The sequence below is a fragment of the Chrysochloris asiatica genome, unplaced genomic scaffold (assembly GCF_000296735.1).
Source record: "Chrysochloris asiatica unplaced genomic scaffold, ChrAsi1.0 scaffold00245, whole genome shotgun sequence".
Lineage (NCBI taxonomy): Eukaryota > Metazoa > Chordata > Mammalia > Afrosoricida > Chrysochloridae > Chrysochloris > Chrysochloris asiatica.
Genome location: NW_006408763.1, coordinates 2,917,806 through 2,943,047, shown reverse-complemented (window position 1 = coordinate 2,943,047; position 25,242 = coordinate 2,917,806). Strand labels below are relative to the sequence as shown.

The 25,242-nt window shown below is 44.9% G+C and overlaps 1 protein-coding gene across 2 annotated transcripts in view; it reads left to right on the top strand.

The window, feature by feature from the left end:
• SPTBN1 (spectrin, beta, non-erythrocytic 1) overlaps positions 1–25,242 on the top strand; it is a 276,936-nt gene that overhangs the window by 209,501 nt on the left and 42,193 nt on the right. For both annotated transcript variants that reach the window (XM_006873535.1, XM_006873536.1), the window contains 14 exons: positions 1,997–2,170; positions 5,637–5,728; positions 7,282–7,362; positions 7,704–7,819; positions 11,669–11,781; positions 12,494–12,681; positions 13,921–14,038; positions 15,093–15,251; positions 16,238–16,540; positions 18,615–18,768; positions 19,499–20,369; positions 20,476–20,613; positions 21,343–22,099; positions 23,038–23,240. In XM_006873535.1, the coding sequence (XP_006873597.1) occupies positions 1,997–2,170; positions 5,637–5,728; positions 7,282–7,362; positions 7,704–7,819; positions 11,669–11,781; positions 12,494–12,681; positions 13,921–14,038; positions 15,093–15,251; positions 16,238–16,540; positions 18,615–18,768; positions 19,499–20,369; positions 20,476–20,613; positions 21,343–22,099; positions 23,038–23,240 (3,467 nt within the window). The remainder of the gene's footprint in view (positions 1–1,996; positions 2,171–5,636; positions 5,729–7,281; positions 7,363–7,703; positions 7,820–11,668; positions 11,782–12,493; positions 12,682–13,920; positions 14,039–15,092; positions 15,252–16,237; positions 16,541–18,614; positions 18,769–19,498; positions 20,370–20,475; positions 20,614–21,342; positions 22,100–23,037; positions 23,241–25,242) is intronic.

Sequence of the window (25,242 nt, the reverse complement as noted above, 5' to 3'; positions counted from 1 at the left end):
TTTATCTTTTTTCTGGACATGTGCCGATATGGTCATCTGCTTTTGCTTCTTGGCCATGTTTAATGTTTATCTGTGGCCCTAATAATTAATTATGTGTTTTGATGATTTTTTATGTTTTCTGATTGCCTCCAGGAAGATGTGATCAGGATGTGGTCTTCCCTTTTCACTCTCCTTATTGCTTAGCTCAGAGTAACTTTTTTGGGCCTTAGTTGGGCCTGGGCCTCGGTGGCGGGCCGTTTGGGCCTCGAGCGGGTGGGTTGAGCCTAGGGAGGGCAGTTTGGTCCTCTGGGGGCCTGGGAGTCAGTGACCGGGCTGCAGGAGTGTTGGGCCTCGTGCTGGTGGTTTGGGCCTCAGGTGGGCGGTTTGGGCCTCAGGGGGCCTGGGTATCAGCAGCTGGGCTTCGGGCAGCTTAGGCCTCAGCGGGCAGGTTGGGCAGATTGGTCCTCGGGGGGCCTGTGCCTCAGGGACCGGGCTGAGGGCGGGTTGGGTCTCAGGGGCACTGAGTCTTGGCGACTGGGCTCCGCGGCGGGTTGGGCCACCGGGGCCCTGGGACTCTGCGACCTGGGTACACGGCGGGTTGGGCCGTGTAGGCAGGCAAAAGCTCAAAATGCCTGTAATTCCTCAGCAATTTGATGTTTTATAAAAAACGAGTTCAGAATGTTGAAATATAGGATCTTATGTTTGTTCAAAGGCTGTCTGTCTGCTAGACAGAGGTTTCTTATGTACGATTCCACCCCTTTTTCCCAAGACTGCCCTACCTGAACTTCCTGGTCAGGGAAGTGCCGGAAGTCCTCTTGTTGTTGTTGTTGTTTGTAGTAAAAAACAGTTAAGACTGATATAACACTCTTGAAACAGTAGAAAAGACTTAAAATGGCTACTTGTTACCCAAGTCATGTTCCCTTCAGATGCCTTCCATGTAGTAAATAACTATAGTACTCCACTCCAGAGGGAAATGTGGGAAATGGACAAGATTTTAACTGAAGAGTGATGGCAACTCTTAATTTGTGTACAGGAAACTCTATGAGTTTCCTGTACTCATCAGGCCGCCTCAGAGCCCTGTCTATCCTTAGACATTCACTACATATATGCCTTGTACGCAGAACCGAACTGAAGGCCACCGAAAATAGAGCAGTCTAATTAAGCATCCTCCCTGCCAACCTTGTTGGAAGTAATAAGAGCAATACTTGAAACAGCAGCAAAATACAAGCTGTGTAGAGCTCCAGGAAAGGGAGACCTGTGGGAACTGGTGCAGTGCGTGCTGGGAGGTTGGACAGAAGCCCCAAAGTCACTGAGCTGAGTGAATCCCTCTGACAGCTGGGTGGCTCATGGTGGTATCTATGAGGCGGGAGATCAGTTTAAAGATCAGCTGAGGTACAGCCTCTACTGGAGGAGGGAGGGGTTGAGAAGCAGGGCCTGGAGATGGAGCCACATGGAGGAGGACATGAGTTTACTTTTGACAAAATAGGAAAACAGATCCACTGTGGTTTGTTGGATTTATAAATTTGTTTCTCTTTGTATATGTCTTTTGTTCATTTAAAGCCTCGTTTGTGTACCTGATAAGTGAGTGGTAGGAAGAGATGGTATGGTTCAGCTTAAGGCTTGGCTCATCCACCCACCCCTGCCCCTAACCTTTATCCTTTCTCTCCAGTAAGTTACCCTTTTATTCAACCTTCTTACCATTCTCAAAAAACTACCACTTGAAAACTCTCCTGACTTGCTGGTGTATGCCCTTTTTCAAATCACCTTCATTTAAATGTTGAACAGCTTTCACAAGTAAGGGTCTCTAAAATAGAGTTATCGATTACCGTCCCTTTAAGTAATAAGCTTCTATCTTCTAAGGCTGTTACGTAGCCCTGTCTTTTTGCCGAATGAACACACGTTTCTTCAATGTTGCCATTTGGGAAGGAGAGTGCTGTATTTATGGCTGTGTGTGAACTTGGGGCTAGCTCTGCCAGGTTGGCTGATCTGTGTCTACCTTCTGCTCTCCTGTTTCTAGCCTAAACCCACCAAGGGCCGGATGCGCATCCATTGTCTGGAGAACGTGGACAAGGCACTTCAGTTCCTGAAGGAGCAGAGAGTCCACCTAGAAAACATGGGGTCCCATGACATCGTGGATGGCAACCACCGGCTGACCCTCGGCCTTATCTGGACCATCATCCTGCGCTTCCAGGTGAGGAAGTTGGCCCAGGGGTCAAGTGATGGTGCTCAGAGCTTAGACCAACCTCTTCTGAGTGCAGGTGTCTTTCTGAAGCTGACCTCCCCACTGCAGCGGGACCCCCCTTCCCCAAGCACCAGATTGAAACCGACTCTGAGTCCTGTGTGTGGAGTGGTGTATCACCTCCAGCCCTCAGGATTGAAAACTGCCCTTTGGGCACAATGGCAGCTAAAGGACCCTCCGTAGTGTTAATAGCCGCTGGCAGTCTCAGCTATGGGGCCAGATAGAGCTCAGTGGCAATGGGGTTTCTAGGCTGTATCCCACTGGTAGCTTACTCCAGACATCTAGTCTCTGCCACTTGGCTTTCAGGAGCAAAGTAAAAGGTTGTAGCTGATGCTGCTGGATTACTAGCCCTAACTAAGTTTTGCTGGTGGTTGCCACCTAATGATTAAAGGAGGTTTTTAGCAGAGTCTGTTAGGATCCTGGCATGTGTGGGCTTAATTTTCACCTTCTCAGTCACCTTTGGATGTCAGAAAGCAGTTCTGAGGGAAAAGCGTCCAAACGTGTTATGCTTGTTTGAATCGATGACAGTCTTAGGGTTGGCTGTTCTTCGGGGTTCTAAAGTTACAGAAGGATCTTAAAACAGAAGGTACTCTCAAGGTCCTTTGGTCAAATTCCTTCACTTTACCAAGAAAATAAGGATCCAGAAAAAGTTAGGCACCTCCCCCTGGGATTCCACAGCCAGTCAGGGTTGAGTGGGTGCTTCTGACCCCACAAGAAGGGATAGTGTGGATTGTAGGGCTGTGAAGCCCCTCCTTGGGTTCTCTTCTCTAGTTACACGCATCATAGATCATGCTTTTCAATTAAAATTTGAAATGCAGGAAAAACTGCTTACCACGGTGTCAGGTTACTCTGCAAACAAATGTCCTAATAGCCCTGTCTCCTCAGTGACTGCGTTCTCTGTGCTGTTCCTTCCTGGTATGCCTCTTTGATAAAGGGCTGATAGATTGTTCTGGGTAAACAACAATCTCATATGAAAAATGAATGCAAATTAACAGGTCTCTTTGTTTCCTTGTTAAAACTCTGAAATAGATCGGCCTCAGACCAATCTTCTTTTTTTCTCACTTCCCTTAGGATTGAGTTTGAATTTGAGTTTATAGTGTTCTGGAGGGTGACGTGGGGAGAGCGGAGTTGGGCAGAAACCTAATTATACAAAGCCCTTAGAAAGCATGGTCCCCAAGCCTGGCCTGTCATCTGACGCCTTAGAAAAGCTTTTTAATAATTCAGATTCCCAGATCTAGCCCAGAGGCTCTAATTTAGTAAGCCTGAGGATACCATTAATGGACTTAATTACAACAATCAGTGATGGTTTGTTTGCCCCCCACCCCCACTCCCACCCCCAACACAACTCTTAACATGGATGTTGTTATTTGGTTCCTAAATGATTTGCAAGTGGAGTAAATACCTTTAAATTCGCTAGTCAGCGCTGTTTGGTCTTAGCCTGCATAAGATGAAATGAGCAGGACACTCCTTGAGCTCCTCCCCAGTTTTGTTGAATGAGAGGTTCTATCTTTATTGCCTGAGTCTGTAGTAATTGGAGCCTGGAAGGGCATCCTGGTTGTGGCCTCTCCACAGCATTCAGTGCCCATGTTGGTGTGGCTGGCACACATAGTCCTTTCCAGGATCTCAGCACAAATTGGGTTGAGTCATTGGCTCATCATCTTCATGCCAGCTTGCTTATTCTATACATCAGCCTGTAAATATGGATGCGTACTTTCTCCTCCTTTGAGGCAAGAAATTCAGGCCATTGATGCATGGTCTTCAGTGGTGTCCAATATGACTCAGCTTCCTCCAGCAGCTATTTATTAAATCACTACTCCTTCAGCAAATGTGTATCGATTACACACCAACCAAGGCCCCGCTCACAGACTGCCTCCTATCTGACACAACCACATGGTCTGCCCTTCTCCCCAGCTTGTGAGATGCAGCCTTGTCTCAGTTCCTTGTGTATTTGTGTTAATTCATTCATTCATTCTCCCCACAGCTCCCAGGCACAACCTGCCCTGTACCTGCAGAGCAATCCCCAAACCATTCATACTGATGATGACATACAGTTAGTTGCCACTTACTTACCCCTTTTACAAGAGAGTAAAGACTGTATGAAAGTGGAATGTGTTTTGCATTATATAGCTTACCTACTCTAAAGAGGGATCGGTCTTCATTTCATAAGGGTAGACTTGGTTTCTGGGGGAGCAACCTGTCTTCATTCAGAAGGATAAGCAAGGGGTGAATGGGAGAAGGTCTAGCCTGACTCTACTCCTGCATCCCTGTCTCACCCCTCGAGTGAGGCTCAGTTTTTCTCATTCACTTTCTGTGCATTCTAACGATTAGAGTTTGGTGTTTATTCAAACTCACACTTCACCACAGTTAAAAGTGGAGAAGTTTTAAAAGAATATAATTGTTTCAGTTCTTAGGTGATTTTCCTAGTTGAAAATGTCTACTTTTTTTATCATGTTATATGTTATGTTTTATCTTCCTTCCATCTTTTTACCTGATGGAGCGATCTGGGGAATATTTGTAGATGGAGTAGAAAGAGCTTTAACGTGGGCAGACATAGGCATGCTTCGGTGTGGTCAGAGCTGGCAGGTATAGGTGGCCTCTTAAGCCACCACTGTCCACCCACACCCCACATTTTATTATGGCCAAGAAAACAAAAGCCAGGGAGGTTGCTAGAGTACTTGACTAAAATCACCTAACTGGTAAACAGAAGAGTTGTTACCATGAGCTCAGAACTTCTTAGTCTTTATCTCGTTGAAGTACACAGTAGTACTTTGTGTTGGTGCCATTCCTCAAATGGAAAAGCTGAGGAAGTCACGGAGCCTGGCTTCAGACCCAGGCATTCTGCTACAGTGGTGCCAATTGACTGCGAAGATGGCACTCTGTATCATGCCACCTTTCAGAGACTTAGGAATGCAGACTATGGAAGCTTGGCAATCAAGTATACTCTGTCTCCGAGAGTTTGGATCAGCTTTCAAGAAGAAATGGTACACACAGTGTCTGTCAATGAAGGTCTTGCCTCTGGTGTGGAAAATGTTTGGTTGTGAAAACCAAACAATGTTTCACCATGGTCTTATGAGGTTCCAGGTATACCATATGATGCCAGGTATTCCCTGTGCTAGCTTGTGGTTGGAACCGTGAGCTATCTTATAGGCAGAAATGATCTTTAGTAGGTGCTGGGAAGTCATGTAGGCAACTTGGCTTCACTTCAGCCTTCTCTGCAAAGCGGAACACCTAGTGCTCATCGGTGTTTTCAGGAGGCGACCACTGGCCTCAGAAGTCAGTTTTCATTGACACTCAGAGCAGTTAGTCTTCAGGTTTTGATCTAAAGTTTACTTTTTATACAGATGCAAATCTGCTCTTCTGTGCCTGTTGTTCTGCAGCTCACCCATCTAGTCACCTAATATATCTTTGCAAATCTTAGATCCAGGATATCAGCGTGGAAACTGAAGACAACAAAGAGAAGAAGTCTGCCAAGGATGCATTGCTGTTGTGGTGCCAGATGAAGACAGCTGGGTAAGCGTGGCCTGAAATGTTACCATGGGCTGCTGCTGCTTCCAGGACTCTGTGCCATTTCCACTGCAGTCATCATTTATAAGGTGTTGACAAGTGTGTTTTCCACTGGCTTCCAGTGAGAAATCTTGTTATAATGGAAGCAGTTGATATGATGACATTGTCGCTATCTTTAAGAATGGAAGGAGTTCTGATTTATGTTCTGGACTCATCATAGCTCTACCATCAGTTACATTCTCTTTACTGGGGAAGCTCCTAGACCAGAGAGCAGTGTGTTTTTAACTTAAAAAACCCTGGAAGTGTTTTTAAAATCACACCCATTATTTTTTTTTTTTTTAATATGTATAAAGCAATTGGGGATTTACTTGTCCCTTTAATTTCTCCTTTCCTTTGGAAGCTTTGTTCAGTAAACTTAAAGAATAGTATATTTACATGTTTTCTGCCTCAATTTTCTTACCTTTAATTCTTTCATTGAAATTTTAGTGAACATATTTCTGTAGAACTGCTTTTTTTTTTTTTTTAACTGCTCACTGTAATTAATTGGGGCTTGATTGATACTAAACCCTTAAAGGTGTCATCAAATTTGGTTGGTTCCAGTGTAGTGTAACAGGCAGCCCCCGTGTATTTATCGAGAACTCATCACGTACCAGTGTGCTTAGAGTATAACTGTAGGTATGTACCCAAAACAAAAACCAAATCCGCTGTCATCATGGTGAATCTGACTCATAGCCACCCAAGGAAGGGTTTCCAAGACTGAATCTTTAGAGGAGCAGAAAGCATCATCTTTCTCTCAAGGAATTATTTACATTAGGAACAAACTGGTGGATTTGAATTGCCAACATTGTGGTTAACAGTCCAGTGCATATCAGTTTGTTCCTAATGTAAATAATTGGTGTGTTTTGCGTTATATCAGAGCAGCACCTGCTTGTTTGGAAACCATAGAAAGCTCATGGTCTCACCAAGGGGGCAAGTTGTAGTTTAATAACTACAACATATAATTACTAATAATATGATGCAGAGCAACTGATTGATTTTGGAGTAAGTTTTAAGTATAGGCAAAACTTGCAAGGAGGTACCTGCTTTGTAAAACTTTATCAAATTAAGTGACATAAGAAACAAGAAAACTGAGTGTCATGTGCACAGGTAGACCTGGCATCTCCCTGTTCCCGAGGAACTTAGGAATTCGGATCTCAGTGATCCATAGGGTTCTGATATCTTTGCTGGTGAAATAGAGAAGTGGAAGCAAGCAGGCCTCAGAGCTCTCTGGGTTCTGGTCACTTTTTTCGTACATTAAGAGTTGTGTTTTAATTCTGGAATACAGTGTACACATCTTGTCAGTTTGAATTACCAAGCAAGAAAAGCCATTTAAATTTCTTTTGTTTTAATTTTATAGCCAACCGAAGTTGAGTGATGTTTTGCTCTAATTTGAGTGTTGATATTTAATGCATCAGAAACAACAATGCTTGAAAAACGGTCTTCACACTGCATCTGACAAAAGTATAAACAAAAGTATTTGATAATTTTTTTGCTTTTCTCTTCTGCTTTGTCCTTGACAGGTACCCCAATGTCAACATTCACAATTTTACCACTAGCTGGAGGGACGGCATGGCCTTCAATGCACTGATACACAAACACCGGTAAGTCCTTAGAAAATGTGCCGGGAATTTTGCAGGGAGAATATTGCCATTTCTGTATAGCAGGTTTGGGTGACTTTTGATCCCCTGATCCACTGCCTTTAATGCTGCAACACTGTGGAAATTCTTGCATGTCATCCAAGAGAAATATTTAAGAATATGTTATAAATGAGTTCACTTCATTTTCTTCCATTCTGTTAAAAAAAACTTTTAAGTGTTTATTCACAGTCACGTTATGTGGTTTGAGAGGTAGATTCCCTTAAGTGATTTTAATATTTTTTGGATCGTATCTTGTTGGTCTCTAAGCCATGTTTTTTGTTGAGTTGTGCTGTTTTTTTTTGTAGGCCTGACCTAATTGATTTTGACAAACTAAAGAAATCCAATGCACACTACAATCTCCAGAATGCATTTAACCTGGCAGAGCAGCACCTTGGCCTCACTAAACTCCTGGACCCCGAAGGTAAGGATAGAAGGGAGACAGGGTAGAACTTCTGGCATCTCTAGCTTCAAGCGATGAATATGACCTGCTTTGTGTCAGAAGAGGAACTAAATTTGGGTTGTAGGAATTACTACCATAAGGATTTCTAAGAACAACATTCAGAGAAGCTAGGGAAAGATGTTGTTGTTGTTGTTAAGTGCCGTCGAGTCGGTTCCGACCCATAGCGACCCTGTACAGGGTTTCCGAGGGTGTAAATCTTTACGGGAGTAGAAGTAGTATTTAAATAGACATTCCAAAGGAAAGGGCATGCTAGGCAGAAGGACTACTTGCCTGAGCAAAGATATGGAACCAAGAAAGACGAAGGCATGTTTATTGACTGACATTCTCACAGCATTGATTGAGCAGGATGGTTTGGAATGGATGGCGCATGGAGGCAGAGGCCTAGGTAGGAAGCTGAGCAAGAAAAAATGTGCCAACCAGGATGAGAGGAAAGGGAAGTGTGTGAGTGGAAGGAAGGAGTAAGACTATGGTGTATCTTCTCAAGGTCAGCTTCTTGGAAGCACAGCATCCCGATCTGTGAGTGTAGCCATCGATCACCCTCTCTGCCCTGTGGTTTCTAGTAGCAGGACCCCCAGGACAGCCATAATAGGGAGCTGGCCTATATGGGACAGTCCCCTAGTTGTAGCTCCCTGGCTTAACAAAATTCTAATGCCTGCCTGCCTTTTAGCATGAGCTGTCTTAGGAACTCTTTCTAATTTTGAGAAACTTTGAAAATATAAAAATATATTAAAAAACAGAACAAAACTCTCCCCCTCACCCCAAATACTAAAGTTTTATAGATTCTCTGATCTTTGAGCAAATATTAGAGAAAACAGTGTGAGTGAGTGAGTGAAAGTTGAAAGTTCTTTAATGTAAATACAGAACCGGAAGTTTTACTCCCCAAGGGCGGATAGAGGTCATGAGGCTGTCATGCAGGCCTCTCGATATTTTCCAACACATCAGATTTACTGATAGGTTCACTACAGGAAACAGATATAATTAGCTTTGTGGTAACCCATTAAGTGATTTCTCAATATAAATAGAAATAAAATTCCTAGGATTGTGATAAATCTTCATGCACCAGGGGAAGGAAATTTTCTTCAGCCCCTGTCTTTGAGCTTTAATAAAGAACATTTTTTTTCAATCACATCATCATGACATGTTTTTAAAATACTCAGTAGTTAATTTGTCTAACTCTCACCCAGTCTGAAAACGGAATTGATGTTCCACAGATCATAAAACAAGGATTTTTTAAAAAGCCAACTGGTATCTTACCCTGGGGCTTTGATCTTCCTTATTATTTTATTTAGCACTAGTTTTGCAAAAAGCATCAATTAAAATGCACTTGTGGTGGTGATTGTGTGCTATGGAATCAGTTCGACTCATAGCAACCATGCATAGGGTTTCTGAGGCTGTAAATCTTTACAGGAGTAGAAAGCCTCATCTTTCTCCTGTGGAACGACTGGTAGTTTTGAACTGCTGACCTTGAAGTTAGTAGTCCAACTCGTAACCACTATGCTACCAGAGCTCCTTAAAACACTTGTAGATAGGTGTTTTCTTTTTAAGTTTTGCTTGTTTATTCCTTTTCTAGTACTTCAACATTTTGTATTTATTAAATTGCATACAAGAGTGGCATCTCTTTCTGGCTTCCCTCCAGTTCTCCCTTTCCTTGGGAGGTACTTTGGCAGGTTGAGCAGACACAAGAGTTGGCCACAGAAGCCTGGGACAGGAATAGTAGCTGTGGTTGCTCCCACGACTATTTCCTGCCTCCTGAGATTGGGCAGGGATGTCTTAGCCCTCTGTCCTGGTGCTCTCCTCTTTTAAAGTAAGAGAAACAGGGCTGTCAGGAGTGTAGGTGAATGCTTGTTGATAAATCTAGTAAAAGACCTCTTCCTGTATGATCCCTTGTATTCTTCGTGAGTTGGGTTGTTGTGAAGTGCCATCCATTTGGTTCCAACTCATAGCCACCCTCTACAGGGTTTCCAAGGAGCATCTGGTAGGTTTGAACAACAGACCTTGTGGTGTGCAGTCGAGTGCTGATCCTACAGCACCACTCAGTAGTATTGCCTTACCTCTTAGCTCTTTCCCTCAGTAAATGTTTACAGGTAGCCTCTGACTTACTGTGGGGTTCTGTTTTGACAGTTTTATCATTTGGTTGGTTCTGACATGAGTCAGATACCTCGGGGTTTATTTTTTGTGGCTGTTGTTGATTTTGTCAGTGTTCGTTGTCGCTGTTGTTGTTAAGTGCCATTGAGTCAGTTCCAACTCATAGCAACTGTATAGTGTTTCTGAGGGAGCCAGTAATGGACTTGAACTGCTGACCTTGTGGTTAGCAGTCTGGTGCTTATCCTACAGTACCACACCAGGACCCCAGTTTTCATTAGTATTGCGTTTTACTATCAATAGCATTCTAAATCCAGTATTCATTTATTTTGGGGGTTTGGAAACATTAGATATAAAGTTGTAGAACATTTTACATACATAAAAAAGTGTACAATATAAAAATGTACTCCAACGATGATTAAGAGTTGGATGGAAGATGTTGGCATTTTTTCAGTTGTGATAAAAACTTCACTTATGGAAGGTTCTGGATCATCTGGGGTATTTGTGAAAATTGGGATGGTGTTTCCAATCAGAAAAAAGATCATAAATGTGGAAGTGCAATTCATGGTAGGTTAAATAGTCCTTATGTCAGAGACTACCTGAATTGAACATCCACATTATGCAAGACAAGACACTAGGAAATTTGGAGATAGAGGGGCGCTAAGTCTCACAAGACTAAATTCTTACCTTGGGACTTGGTCTTGTAAGGCAAGTAATAGAGCATGCATAAATGATTATGGTACCTGAAAAGGTGGACTGTGCATTCCTGTAAGCAAAGTGCTGAGAGAACAGGGCTGCTGTGAGTTGGAACCGACTTGATGGCGTTTGGCAACAGCAAGAGAACAGAGGGAAGAGAGGAAAGTATGGTTCTGCTGGGGTGGTCACTTTGAAGCTGAACCATGAAGTACAGGAAGAAGGTGATAAGATAGAGTTCTTTTTCAGTCAAAGGAACACTGTGATGGAAGAATACTGGACATTGGAGGGTGGGGTGGTGAATAGTCGAGTTTCATTGAGAGCTATATAATGCCTGAGAAGTAGTGGGTCAGAGAATTTGAAATGACCAGATAGTGCCAACTCTGATAAATAGTTGTTTAACAGAAGGAAGTGTGTGTGTGTGTGTGTGTGTGTGTGTATATATATTCTATTCTGCAGACTATAGGACACGTTAAGTAATTTTGAGCCCGGAGGAGAGGAAGTATACTCACAGCGGTGCTTCTACAAGACCGATTTGACTGCAGTGTGGCCCATAGTTCTGCAGTGGGGAGATCCAAGGAGGATGCCATTGCTTCACCTCTGGTTATGTGACTGATGTCTTGTAAAGAGTCCTTAAATAGAATCATGTGGACTCAGAGTTGGGGACTAACTGTGTATATGAGACAAAGGAGATAGAAATGCCCAGGGAGTGATTGGCTAAAGATGATCATGGTGCCGTTAGCAGAAATAAGGAGTCAGGAAGGACACCTCCAGTCAGAGGAAGGAAAAAGTATGCCTGAAGCAGCAGCCATATTGCGCTGGATTCTGACTGTAGTCGGTTTGTGTATTTTGCCCTCCTGTCTGATGATAGCCGAGAATCATTAAGGTGTTTTCATCATCAGTACCCTTCTTATGATTGATGCACTGATAGCAGAGCTTTGTAGTACCAAAAATGAAGACGCTGGACTTTGGTCTTGAACAGCCACTCAGGCTATTGTTGAGCCGTGTGCTGCACTAACCTTGTCTGCATTACAGATATCAGCGTGGACCACCCTGATGAGAAATCCATTATCACTTATGTGGTGACTTATTACCACTACTTTTCTAAGATGAAGGCTTTGGCTGTGGAAGGGAAGCGCATTGGGAAGGTGAGCTCACACCAATTTTGTAAGTTGTGAGACATTAATTAAGGTTCATGTTTTAATGCTCTAGCACCAAGCACTTGGTTCTCCCACATACTCATAAATTTCACCGATTGCAAACCCTCCAAATGGGTTTGGCTGGGGAGATGGTGGTACCTGCGGGATTTCAGAAGCCCCTTCATCCCTAGGATGGTGGGAGGTAAGGGCCCAGAAACACATCTCTCCTCAAGCTTTCTAGAAAGCTAGGTATCTCGGCAGGTGTCATAGGCATGAAACCCTTCCAAGCATAGTTGGTATATTTTTTGAGGTACTTTAGATCAGGTACAATTGTCCTCTTGATGGAATGAATAAAAACTTCCTGTATATTCATGGGACTAGGACCAAGCAAAACAGCCTCAGAGCCTTTTGTATTTCTACAGGAATTTTGGAGACTAGACAGTAGGTGTTGTCCATAATCTTAAACCCTTCGCCTTGGGGTTGGGAGGTTACAGAACCAATTACACTTGACTTAAGTTGTAATTGTTCACCACCAGTAGCTGCAAACTGGGTACCTATTAACATGTAAGTTCTTAGAGTTAAAATGCTTGTGCCAAAGTAGAGCCGAAGTGGTTCAAAGCCAGTCATTAAGTGTGCATGTGCTCAGTGGAGGTATAATCTTGTTTTCCTCAGAGTGATACAATGTTACTTTTCCATGTTTCTAACCTCTGTGTACACACAGGTGCTTGACAATGCAATTGAAACAGAAAAAATGATTGAGAAGTATGAATCACTTGCCTCTGACCTTCTGGAGTGGATTGAGCAAACCATTATTATCCTGAACAATCGCAAATTTGCCAATTCACTGGTCGGGGTTCAGCAACAACTCCAGGCATTCAACACTTACCGCACTGTGGAGAAACCACCCAAGTAAGATTTGGAATTGAAATGCCGTGCCATTGACCCTAGAAGAGAGATCATTGCCGCCAGTCCCTGTTTTCTGACTTCTGTGGTCTCAGCTCTTTCACTGAGCTTCACTGGGAGCCTCTCTTGTCCCTTCTGATTGGTCCTGCGTCTCTGAGATGTCTTACAAACCATGCCCCATCTGACCATTTTCTCCTAGAAACATGCCGCTGATGTGCAGGATGCATGTGAATACTACCATATGTTACAGGCCCCTAATGACTTATCCAAAACCCTAATGTGTTTCAGAATTCCAGTTTTGGGGATTTTAGAAGAGTTATTGTTTAAATGCCATTGAGTCATTTCTGATTCCTAGCCACCCTGTAGGATAGAGTGGAAGGGTTTTTAAGCATGGCACATAACCACCATCACCACCACCGATCTTTATAGAAGCAGATCACCAGGTCTTGCTCTCTCAGAACCACTAGGTGGATTCGAACTACCAACCAAGTGCTTAACTATTACGCCTGTAGGGCTCCTTTTTTAGTAAAGAATCGTCATGCAGATGCTGTATATTAAAGCACCCTCAGTGGGTCCATAGTCATTCAAGTCAATACATCTATAGCAAAATGTGTAAATATTCCCATTTTGTGGGATAAAGACAGCAATTTCCTATCAGTTCAGATCTGGCTTTCCTGCCAAATAATTGGATTATATATATATATATAACGTTTGATTTAATCTTTTAAGACTAATTGGTGATGGAGTATGACGTTTGTTGTCTTGCTTAACAAAGTCCCATAGTCGTCTTCCTTCTTTCCAAAAACTATTCAGTTTTGAATTCCTTGGTAAGGTCTCTGTAGCACATAGAAAATTACATTAGGTGGACATTTTTTTTTTTTTTAAATGCTCATTGAATTCATTCAGCAGTGCTTTCTGGGTGGAGTAAGTCCATTGTCCAAGACTTACGGGTTAATCAAAGTGTACTGTGAGTTCTTTACACCCTCCAATATAAATTTCAGGAACAACAAACAACCACAAAAAATGTCCATAGTTTAAGGTTTATAATACCCAACAACGAGCCCACCGCTGTTTCTCTAACCTGCATTCATACAGACCACAGATAAATGGCTTGTAAAACTGCATGACCATGTGCAATATGTTGTGTTTAGTTTTACTTTTTTCTTGAGAAACAAATGGATTTTTTTCTCCTTGAAGGAACACAAAGTAGCAACTCATGTTTTTGGCTGTTCTATCTCTCTTTAGATTTACTGAGAAGGGGAATTTAGAAGTGCTGCTTTTCACCATTCAGAGCAAGATGAGGGCCAACAATCAGAAGGTCTACATGCCCCGGGAAGGGAAACTCATCTCTGACATTAACAAGGTACAGCCCACCCCTCAGTTCCTGTCTTGGCCCTGGCCTGCTGCCAACTTTAAGTTCTGTCAGTGGGGTCTTGATGGCTAAGAGAACAAGAGACTGCAGAGGTCTGCCCCTGCCCACTGAATTGATAAGGTGGCAACAGTTTATTGCTCATGTATTGAAGAGGGTCAAATGAACACCTGTGGTTGGTATCTGAGATGGACTAGTCTGCTGGATATTTAGGAGCAGTGTTAGATTTTCTTTAACAGTCTTGGGCTGTTTACTTTGTTGTTGTTAACATGTACTCAGTTTACCTCTCATATGCCCAAGGCAGTGAATTCCCCCAGCATCATTAACTTTTAGAAGGGAGAACTTGAAACCTTACTTTAATGTGTTTGAATTCTCTAGAGGTTGTGGGGAACTTTCGGTCAGAGAAGCTGCCCATTACACAATTCCCATCATTGTGTGCTGTGTCTGCAGTTATTAAATTCCACAGCCAGTGGGTTTTATTCCCAACTAGAAGTTTGAAAAATCTGGAAGGAACCATGGGGGTCAGTTGCAACACTTAGATTCTTTTACATGTAATGTTTTAATGTTTGTGTTTTTAATGGGACATAAGCTATATTTCCTAGGCATGAGTTTTATATGGGTAATTGATCCAGACTTTGAATGACATGGCTGGATTTGCGAATTTAAAACAGATGGTGCAGGGTGGACTGGAAGAACAATTCATAATCTGATTTCTTTCTAAGAGCAAGTCGTTGATCTTTCTTTATATCCTATCAAAGTTATATTTAGTAAGAGATTTATCTGTATATATTTTATAGCCCTCCAAGGATTGTGTTATTTTGTTTTCTAAGTCCAGCATGGGATTTTTAGATTTAGATAAAGAGTGCTCCCATGGGGTTTAACTCAGATGGAATTTTTTTTCCCCTTAAAAGTCAGTGAAGGTAGGAACAGAGGAACAGAGCTCCCTTGTAAGTTCTTGGGTCTTTCTGAAAAAGACTAGTGGTGGTGTGTAGCCAAATCAGGTTTTTTGAATGTTGCAGGAAATGCCATTTCTCTTGCTTTTCTGTAGGCCTGGGAAAGACTGGAAAAGGCAGAACATGAGCGAGAACTGGCATTGAGGAACGAGCTCATCAGACAGGAGAAACTGGAACAGCTTGCTCGCAGATTTGACCGCAAGGCAGCTATGAGGGAGACCTGGCTGAGCGAAAACCAGCGCCTGGTGTCTCAGGTTCTACTCTAGACATCACTTCTAGAGAAGCTTCTTTCTGGGTTGATCTAGTAACATAGACTTTTGGTGGGGGACACAAGCCATAGGATAACTGCTTATTCCAGACAGTTCAATTTTTCAGCATGCAGTATTCAAGTCATCTTGGCCCCCTCCACACATACACACACACACACAACACAAGGATGTTTGTAATCCCTACTGCACTTTATCTCCTATTCATCTAACTTTTCGTGGATTTGGAAACAGTGCAAGCATCGTTTGCTTAGAGCCTATGAGTATGAGTGAACCAGTCATGCTTACATGTGTTTAAAACGTCACCTTTTTCTTTCGGTCTTTGACCAACTAACCAACTGAGGCAGTCATGCTGGTTGGAAAATAAATAAAAGTGGGTTTTTGTCTGCTTGGCATAAATCTTAAAAGCAGGTGCTAGATATGAGTTGGACCCCTCTGCAAAATGAAAAGTTGCTTTAGGGAGAGCATCTGAGCTTAAATATGATGTTTTAAGGACCCCGATTCTAAGGAAGACACCCTAGTGTGGCACTGTAAGATAAGAAGCACTGCAAGGTTGGTGGTTCAAGCCCACCAGTTGCTACTCAGAAACCTTATCCAGGGTTGCTGTGAGTCAGAACCAATTTGACAGCACTTAACAACAACAAGAAGACACCATGGTGCCACAGTAGTATAAGCACAGCACTACTAACTGCACAGTCGGCGGTTCAAACACACCAGCTCCCCTGCAGGAGACAGATGAGGCTGTCTGCTTCCATAAAAGATTGCCATTTCAGAAACGCTGCATAGGGTTGCTGTGAGTTTGAATTGACTCAGTGGCAGTGGGTAAGGAAGGTGGAGACTAGCAGGACATGGGAGGTAGGGATTCGTGTTTGTAGGAACACACATACTCAGGAGCCCACCTCTGCTCTTAGTTTCTTGGTTCCAATTAGATGGCGTTTTTATTTCCTGTTTCTGTTCCTTCAATTTCTCTGCAGGACAACTTTGGATTTGACCTTCCCGCCGTCGAGGCCGCCACGAAGAAGCACGAGGCCATTGAGACAGACATTGCGGCGTACGAGGAGCGTGTTCAGGCCGTGGTGGCTGTGGCCAGGGAGCTCGAGGCGGAGAACTACCATGACATCAAGCGCATCACAGCAAGGAAAGACAACGTCATCCGGCTCTGGGAATATCTGCTGGAACTGCTCAGGGCCCGGCGGCAGCGCCTCGAGATGAATCTGGGGCTGCAGAAGATATTCCAGGAAATGCTGTACATTATGGACTGGATGGATGAAATGAAGGTAAAAAGCTGGCCCAATGAAGAGGAGGTCTCTGTTTGCTGGAGCCTGTCCACCAACTCCCATCCACATACTACTTTGTCCCTGTTGCACAACTGTCTACTGTTTAAAGCCAGGGAGGCGCCACGTACCCAGAGGTAGACGACTAGCTCGAGACCTGTGATTGTCACTTGGATCTCATTTAAATATAGCCTTCTATAGGGAATCAATCAGGTTGTGCTTCTTTGTTTCTTTAATCCTTTAGAGTTGAACTTTGTGTCTCATCCATCTTTCTATATGTGAGTGGTCCTGATTTAAGAAAAGGGCACAGGTAGGCAAACACAGATTGTCAGGAAAGTGGTAATCAGCATACGCAGACCACAGGACTGGAGCCAGGCACTCAGCATTCAAGCTAGGTCCCTGCGTTCCTAATCTCTAAATGGAGATGGTATTTCTATCTCCCTCCTCAGGGTATTGTAGGACTGAGAGAGATAATATATGAACAGATATCAGGACCTGCTGGCTGTGGCTGCTAATGCTGGCTGTGCCTCCCCATCCATGACTGGACTGGCTGGTCTGAGTATAGTGCTCCCAGCTCTCCTTCCACCTGGGAAGAGACCTACCCTGCCAGAGCCCAGCACCTGGTTGTATCATCTGGTGTAAACCGTGGGAAGGACATTCACGTTAGGTTCTTCACTTGGAGTGGACTTAACCTTATAGATTGAACAGAAGAGGTCTGGATGGCATGGGGAGGCCTCCTTCATCACAGTACACTGTGTCCCCAATCCAGACCTTACGCAAGGGATTTCCTTTCCACAATGTAAGCCTCATCTAGTTGCCTCTTGAACTGTTCCTGGCAGAGGGGCAAGGTCACCTGATGCCATCAGCCTTCCCTCCTATTGTCCCATATTTTACAATACTCTTAGGAACGGTTTGTCTTGGTCTCTTAAAATAGAAAGGCTCATAAAATGCAGCAGAAAGGTGCTTTGTGTTTTATAAGTCACGATACAAATTATCATTGAGGGCCAGACTTTGTTTCTGAAGTGAGCATGAAGTAGAAGTTTATCTAGAGCGATGTGAGAAGAGGCCCCACATTTGGCCAGCTAATGTAAGAAACTGGGAAAAGTGTCTGCCAGTTCAGACTTAAGCCCAGGAAGTTGCTTGGTATTCACAAAGCATGATAGCTGCCTTCCTTGTTTAAAGAAACGGTTTATGAACTTTTTAACCAAATTTGTTCCCCATTCATTCTGTGCCTCTTGTTGAGGCACACCAATAAACTCTGTAATCAAGAAGAAAAAACAAGAGTTCATTTAAGGTTTCAGTGAGTTCTAAAGTGATTTTTTATCTTTGATGTGAAACACCTCTTACTACCACCATCTCATGTCTTGAGTAATTGTTGCTGCAGCAGTTTCGACTCAAGTTTGAATGAATATTGGAATCTTTAATATTGGGTTCTCCTCCCATCTGTTTTCTTCTCCCTACTTTGTAACAGATTTGACTTTGCTTATCCCACTGTTACTAGTTGCCTTGGAGTTGCATCTCCTTTGTGTGGAAATTCCATATGTGTCAGATTAGAACTGTGCTCCATAGGGTTCAGTGGCTGCTTTATTGGACACATATCACCAGGCCTTTTTTTCGAGGCACCTGTCAGTGAACTTGAACCATCAGCCTTTTATTTAGCAGTTATTCTTGTTTAGTGCTGTAGAGTCAGTTCCAACTCATAGCGACCCTGTATAGGGTTTCTGAGGGAGCAGCTGGTGAGCTTGAACCACCAACCTTGAGATTCAGACTGACTTTTGGAGTCCAGCGCACTAACCCACAGTGCCACAGCAGAGCATAGTAACCATTTGTACCCTGGGGCTCCGTATTCCAGTGTAGATGATCTTTAGTTTAATCTGCCTCTCCTTATGCTGACTTTCAGATTTGTCTTGTTCCGTTTGCTCAATGTCCTTTTTCCCGAACGGTGCAGGGAGAATGGCAGGCCTAGTAGAAGGGTGCTACTTGGTTGGTTGCTGCCTCTCAGTTTGTTCACAGATCGTTGATTCTCGATTCAGGATTATGTGTCTCACCTGCCCTTTGTGTTGTCTGTTGTGCACAGGTGCTGTTATTGTCTCAAGACTATGGCAAACACCTGCTTGGTGTGGAAGACCTGCTGCAGAAGCATGCCCTGGTTGAAGCAGACATTGGCATCCAGGCTGAGCGGGTGAGAGGCGTCAATGCCTCCGCACAGAAGTTTGCAACAGACGGGGAAGGTAATGACAGGCTGCTCCAAGCATTACCTTCTGGTAACCAGAAATCTGTCTGTAGGGTGGACAGAAAATGAATTCAATGCAATTGGTTCCTGCTTCTTTGTTTTGAGTTGCTTGTGAAAACAAAGCAGTTGGGACCCTTGTAGGTTCCTAGTGGGTTTGTTTGTTGCTTGTCGGGGGGACCCCAGAAAGTGCAGCGGGGTAACCTTCTGAACATTTCAACAGCGTCTTATTTTTCTGTGGAATTAAATGGACATGACTTTTTTCTTCAAATGTTGAGTGGCTTTTACGTTAGGCAGTATAGCTCTGCTGGACCATGCTCCGTATGATCACACAGTCTGGTGTGGCTGCCCAGGGAGCTCCTGGCTTTCACATCTGGCCACATATGTCTGTTTAGTGTTAACTGGAAGGATTTTGTTTTGCTTCTTAGATTTTAGAAACAATTCAAGCCAGCTCCCTCTCTTCATCTGATTTGTGTCTTTTCTTGGATCATAAGTGATCACTTTTTCTGTGGTTGGCGAGGTGGGAGCAATGTTTATCACCCACCCACCCCCATTCCCAGCCAATATCCTGCAAGTGGCTTCATTGCCTTACCCACTAACATGGTCCCTTATTCCTAATGGAACAGGCAACCTAATAGTAAGGACATGGGTGTTTCTTACAGTCTTCAAGTGAGCTGGAACCATTAGTAAACCCTGTCAGAGATTCACATCCCCTTTTGATGTTCACACAGGTTACAAGCCCTGCGACCCCCAGGTGATCCGAGACCGCGTGGCCCACATGGAGTTCTGCTATAAAGAGCTCTGCCAGCTGGCGGCTGAGCGCCGAGCTCGCCTGGAAGAGTACCGGCGCCTCTGGAAGTTCTTCTGGGAGATGGCTGAGGAGGAAGGCTGGATTCGGGAGAAGGAGAAGATCCTGTCCTCGGATGACTACGGAAAAGACCTGACCAGCGTCATGCGCCTGCTCAGCAAACATCGGGCGTTTGAAGATGAGATGAGCGGCCGCAGCAGCCACTTCGAACAGGCCATCAAAGAAGGTGAAGACATGATTGCGGAGGAGCACTTAGGGTTAGAGAAGATCCGGGAGAGGATCCTGTACATCCGGGAGCAGTGGGCCAACCTGGAGCAGCTCTCGGCCATTCGGAAGAAGCGGCTGGAGGAGGCCTCGCTGCTGCACCAGTTCCAGGTGGACGCCGATGACATCGACGCCTGGATGCTGGACATCCTCAAGATCGTGTCCAGCAACGACGTGGGCCATGATGAGTACTCCACGCAGTCCCTGGTCAGGAAGCACAAGGACGTGGCAGAAGAGATCGCCAACTACAGGCCCACCATCGACTCCCTGCATGAGCAAGCTGGTGCCCTCCCCCAGGTTCACGCAGAGTCTCCGGACGTGAAGGGCAGGCTGTCGGGCATTGAGGAACGGTATAAGGAGGTGGCTGAGCTGACCAGGCTGAGGAAGCAGGCGCTCCAGGACACCCTGGCCTGGTACAAGATGTTCAGCGAGGCTGGTGCCTGTGAGCTCTGGATCGACGAGAAGGAGCAGTGGCTCAACAACATGCAGATCCCTGAGAAGCTGGAGGACCTGGAGGTCATCCAGCACAGGTGAGCAGGGAGGGGGCAGCTGCAGAGACTGGGGCGCCAGCCCACCCCTTGTCCCCTCCACTGACCGAGGAGGTGTGACCACCTACTTAATGTATTGCTTTTTCAGATTCGAGAGTCTGGAACCTGAAATGAACAACCAGGCCTCCCGGGTCGCGGTGGTGAACCAGATTGCACGACAGTTGATGCACAGCGGCCACCCGAGCGAGAAGAAAATCAAAGCCCAGCAGGACAAGCTCAACACGAGGTGAGCAGGGGGCCCGGGGGCGGAGGGGCGCAGGATGCCAGGTGCCATCTGCGGGTGGAATGAGGAGGGTGAGTGAGATCACTGGCTCAGCAGTGGTGACATCATAGTGTTGGCATCTGCCTTTCGACATCTCCTGATCCTGTAAGGTGTGTCTCAGGGCAGGAGATGAGCCAAGTCAGAGTCCCCCAGACATACACACACATCCGGGTCAGACCTGAAACCTTGGTCAGGCACGTTTGGGGAGTGTCAGAACAGCTTCTGTGTGGCCTCCTTTAAAATGGTTATATCTGAGAGACTTACCTGGCCCATGTAAGTCATGATTATGAAAACCATAGGCCTTTACCCCAGTTTTATCTTTCTGTCAAATAAGCACTTTGGAGTAGATGGGGTGAGTAAGCTGGTTCCTGACCGCTTTTGGGTTGAGTAAATGTTTTTTCAAAGATGAGTAAAATGTGTGCTGTGGACATGAATAAATGACCCCTTGCAGGGCACATTGTTGTAACTGCTGGCGCCAATCTCTTTTAAGAGGCTCCTCTCCACGTTGTGATTGTTCCAGATTATGTTGTGTCCCTCCCTGAGTTATTTCTGTAGCGTTGTAGCAAATGAAATAATTTGTTTTCCCAAAAGTGTGTAGTTTACCAAAAGACTCCTAATGGAAGGGGCAGGGCGGGAAGAAGTCCAACTTTATCCCTTCTCATCCTGCTCTCTCTGCCGCCCCCACATGCATAGATGGAGTCAGTTCAGGGAACTGGTCGACAGGAAGAAAGATGCCCTCCTCTCTGCCCTGAGCATACAGAACTACCACCTGGAGTGCAATGAGACCAAATCCTGGATCCGGGAAAAGACCAAGGTGATCGAATCCACCCAGGACCTGGGCAATGACCTGGCTGGGGTGATGGCACTGCAGCGCAAGCTGACAGGCATGGAGCGCGACCTGGTGGCCATCGAGGCGAAGCTGAGCGACCTGCAAAAGGAGGCAGAAAAGCTGGAGTCAGAGCATCCCGACCAGGCGCAGGCCATCCTGTCTCGGCTGGCCGAGATCAGTGATGTGTGGGAGGAGATGAAGACCACCCTGAAGAACCGCGAGGCCTCCCTGGGCGAAGCCAGCAAGCTGCAGCAGTTCCTGCGAGACTTGGACGACTTCCAGTCCTGGCTGTCCAGGACCCAGACGGCCATCGCCTCGGAAGACATGCCCAACACGCTAACCGAGGCGGAGAAGCTGCTCACACAGCACGAGAACATCAAAAACGAGATCGACAACTATGAGGAGGACTACCAGAAGATGAGGGACATGGGTGAGATGGTCACCCAGGGACAGACGGATGCCCAGTACATGTTTCTGCGGCAGAGGCTGCAAGCCTTGGACACTGGGTGGAATGAGCTCCACAAGATGTGGGAGAATAGGCAAAACCTCCTCTCCCAATCACATGCCTACCAGCTGTTCCTCAGGGACACGAAGCAAGCCGAAGCCTTCCTCAACAACCAGGTAACGCGTCACAGCCTGTGCTCGGCAAGAGCAGACACGATGGTGTGCGTTTAATTTACACCTGTGTGCAATTGGATGGGTAACTCAGAGAAAGATTTTACTGAGGATGAAGTTATTATTCGTTGTTGTTGTTAATTTGTTATACATAATATACATATATAACAATTTGTTATATTGTGCTGTCGAGTCGGTCCCTACTCATCGTAACCCTGCATAGGGTTTCCAAGGAGCAGCTGGTGGGTTTGAATCACTGACCTCCTATTATACCCCATCCCAATATAGGGAACAAGAAACGAGGAAGACTTTTTAGGGGAGGGTGGTGCAAATGGTTAGTGCACTCAACTGTTTGCCAGAAGGAAGACTGAACGGTCCCCCTAGATGCACCTTGGAAGAAAGACTTGAGATCTGTTTATGAAAACTAAATGAGCCTTTGAAAACGCTGTGTAGCACAGTTGTCATCTGACCATTACGGGATTGTCATGACTCAGAAATGACTTGATGGCAGGTGGTACTGGGTCTTGGCCTCTGCAACATGCAGACTAGGTTAGGTTCTCTTTTTAACATCTTTGAGGCCCTTTTAATGTTTGTAGCAGCATGTCCTTATAACATCTCGTAAAACCAACAGTATTCTGTGAGGTAGCTGCTAACCCAATTTAGGGTAGAGTGAGAATTTTTAATTTTTTTATTGAATGCTCTGTCTTCCTTGCTCTAGAAGCATCAGTGGTAATACCCATATGGCTCCTTCCAATGGCACAGGGCAGAGAGTATATTATCAAAGGCCAGCGATCTCAGTGTAATGAAGCACAGCAAATGTGAAGCATGATTCAAGGCGGTCTGGAACATAGGGGAGAATAGTTCTGAGTTCTGAACTCAAGATGTTTTTGATATATTTCCCTTTTTTCTTTCTTTTTTTTAATTAAAAAACAAAACAAAACAAGGAGTATGTTTTGGCCCACACTGAAATGCCCACCACGTTGGAGGGAGCTGAAGCAGCTATTAAAAAGCAAGAGGACTTCATGACCACCATGGATGCCAACGAGGAGAAGATCAATGCTGTGGTGGAGACTGGCCGGCGGCTGGTGAGCGATGGGAATATCAACTCGGATCGCATCCAGGAAAAGGTGGACTCAATCGACGACAGGTACAGTTTTCTCCAATTCTTAGGGAGTCTTGTATCCAGGAACTGCAGTTACTGAAATGTTGGGCAGGAGTCTGAGAGCATATGGACATGAATGTCCCAATGGGGGAAATAGTAGCGCTTGGCAATATGAAACTTACCCATTACAGAAATTGAGTACGCAGCACATAACTGTCTGAGAATGTGATTCTTGTTGTAGGACATGCACAAGTGTCCACAAAAGGGAAGAAAACCAAAGTGATTCTAGTCAAAGAGCAGGCAAGAGCCCTACTGATGAGTAGCAATCAGGTATAAAATGTAAACAATGCCTTTTGAGAGTTACCAGCACAGCATGTAGCCCGATGGGGTCCTGACACCCAAAAAGTGTCCACGGTTAGGGTTGCCCAGGGAGCCTGCATCCACATGGGGACATCTATGAAGTCTGTTGGAGGGAGAGGGAAAGGGTTGGAGTTTACTTGTCCTACGTACTTGTCAGAACCATTACTTAACTAAGGTGTACAAACGAGTGTGATCTAGCCTTTCTTTCAAAACTAGGCCCCAATGATGCCGTAATGGTATCTTTGTCATGATGAAAGGAAAGGCTGTTTTCCTCTTTGCAGGCCCCTTCTAGGTTTGATTGCCTTCATTACCTAGTGCCACTATAACCATAAACTGGTAACGCAAATTTATTTTCTCAATTCAGGAGACTGGCACTCAAAATTCAGGGTATGAGTCTAAGAGGATGTCCTTCCTTTAGGTCACTTTCTAGTATCTGCTGGCTGTCGCTGGTATTCCTAGGTTTATAGATGTATCTTCTGTGGCCTCTCTTGATACGGCATCTTCCCTGTGTGTGGTGGTGTGACTATTCTGCCCTTTTTTTGTTTTTTATAACTCAAAGATACTCGCTTTAGGGCCACCCCTACACTGATACTAACTCATAACCCCTCTTTCCAAATAGGATTACATCCACACATACAGGGGTCAAGACTTTAATATATATTCTGGAGGACACAGTTCAGCTCGTGCCCTTTCTTTCTGCATTTCTGAACTGTTTTTTTTCCCTGACTGAAGGTCAGTTTATAGCCTTCCTGCCCTGGTTGCAAAAAGCAGGAGCTACAAGGCAGCTAGCTCTAGGTTCAGATGCACCAATATAGACTGCTTCCGGGCCATCCACTTCACCCTGGTATGTTGTGTCTGGGTTAGTCACTAGCCTCTGGTTGCAGTTTGGACCCATTGTGAAATTGATGACATCAAGAGACAAGGTGTTCCTCAGGAACAGTGGAAAGAAAGATCTCTTGATCTAAAGGTGCTCCTTGGCTTCCCGTGTACCAGAGGCCTCCTGAGCCCCTCGGCATAGTTCGTTAGTTACCATTGAGGCAGTTCCCAGTCATGGCTGTAACTGCTTCACAGGTTTTTCAAGGCTCTGTCTTTTCAGCAACAGATCGGCAGGCTGGCCTCTGGAGGCTCCTCTGAGCAGGTACGAACTGCAAAACTTTCAGTTAGCAGTCAAGCATTTAACTGTTTGCCACCACCTAGGGACTCAAAAAATATTGTCGTTGTCATCGTTAAGTACCATTGAGTCGTTTCTGACTCATAGTGACCCTGTATAAAGTTTTTGGGTAGCGGCTGATAACTTTGAACCACCGACCTGGTGCATCATCCTACAGTACCACAGCAAGACTCCTAAAATATATTGTTGTTGTTGTTATTAAGTGCTAGCAAGGCAGTACCGACTCATAGTGACCATATGCACAACAGAGCGAAACACTGCCTGGTCCTGGGCCAACCTCACAATTGTTGCCACGCTTGAGCCCATTGATGCTGCCACTTTGCCAATCCATCTCGCTGGGGGTTTTCTTCCCATGCAATATAACTATTACTCTTTTCTCCAATAAAGATTGAGCTCCTGGCTTTAGCCCTTCCAGTCTTGTTTTTTTTCCCCCCATGATTTGGAGCCTGTTGTTTTTAGGTGCTGTCAGGTTGGTTCAGATTCATGGCAGTCCTACACAGACTTTTCTGATGCTTT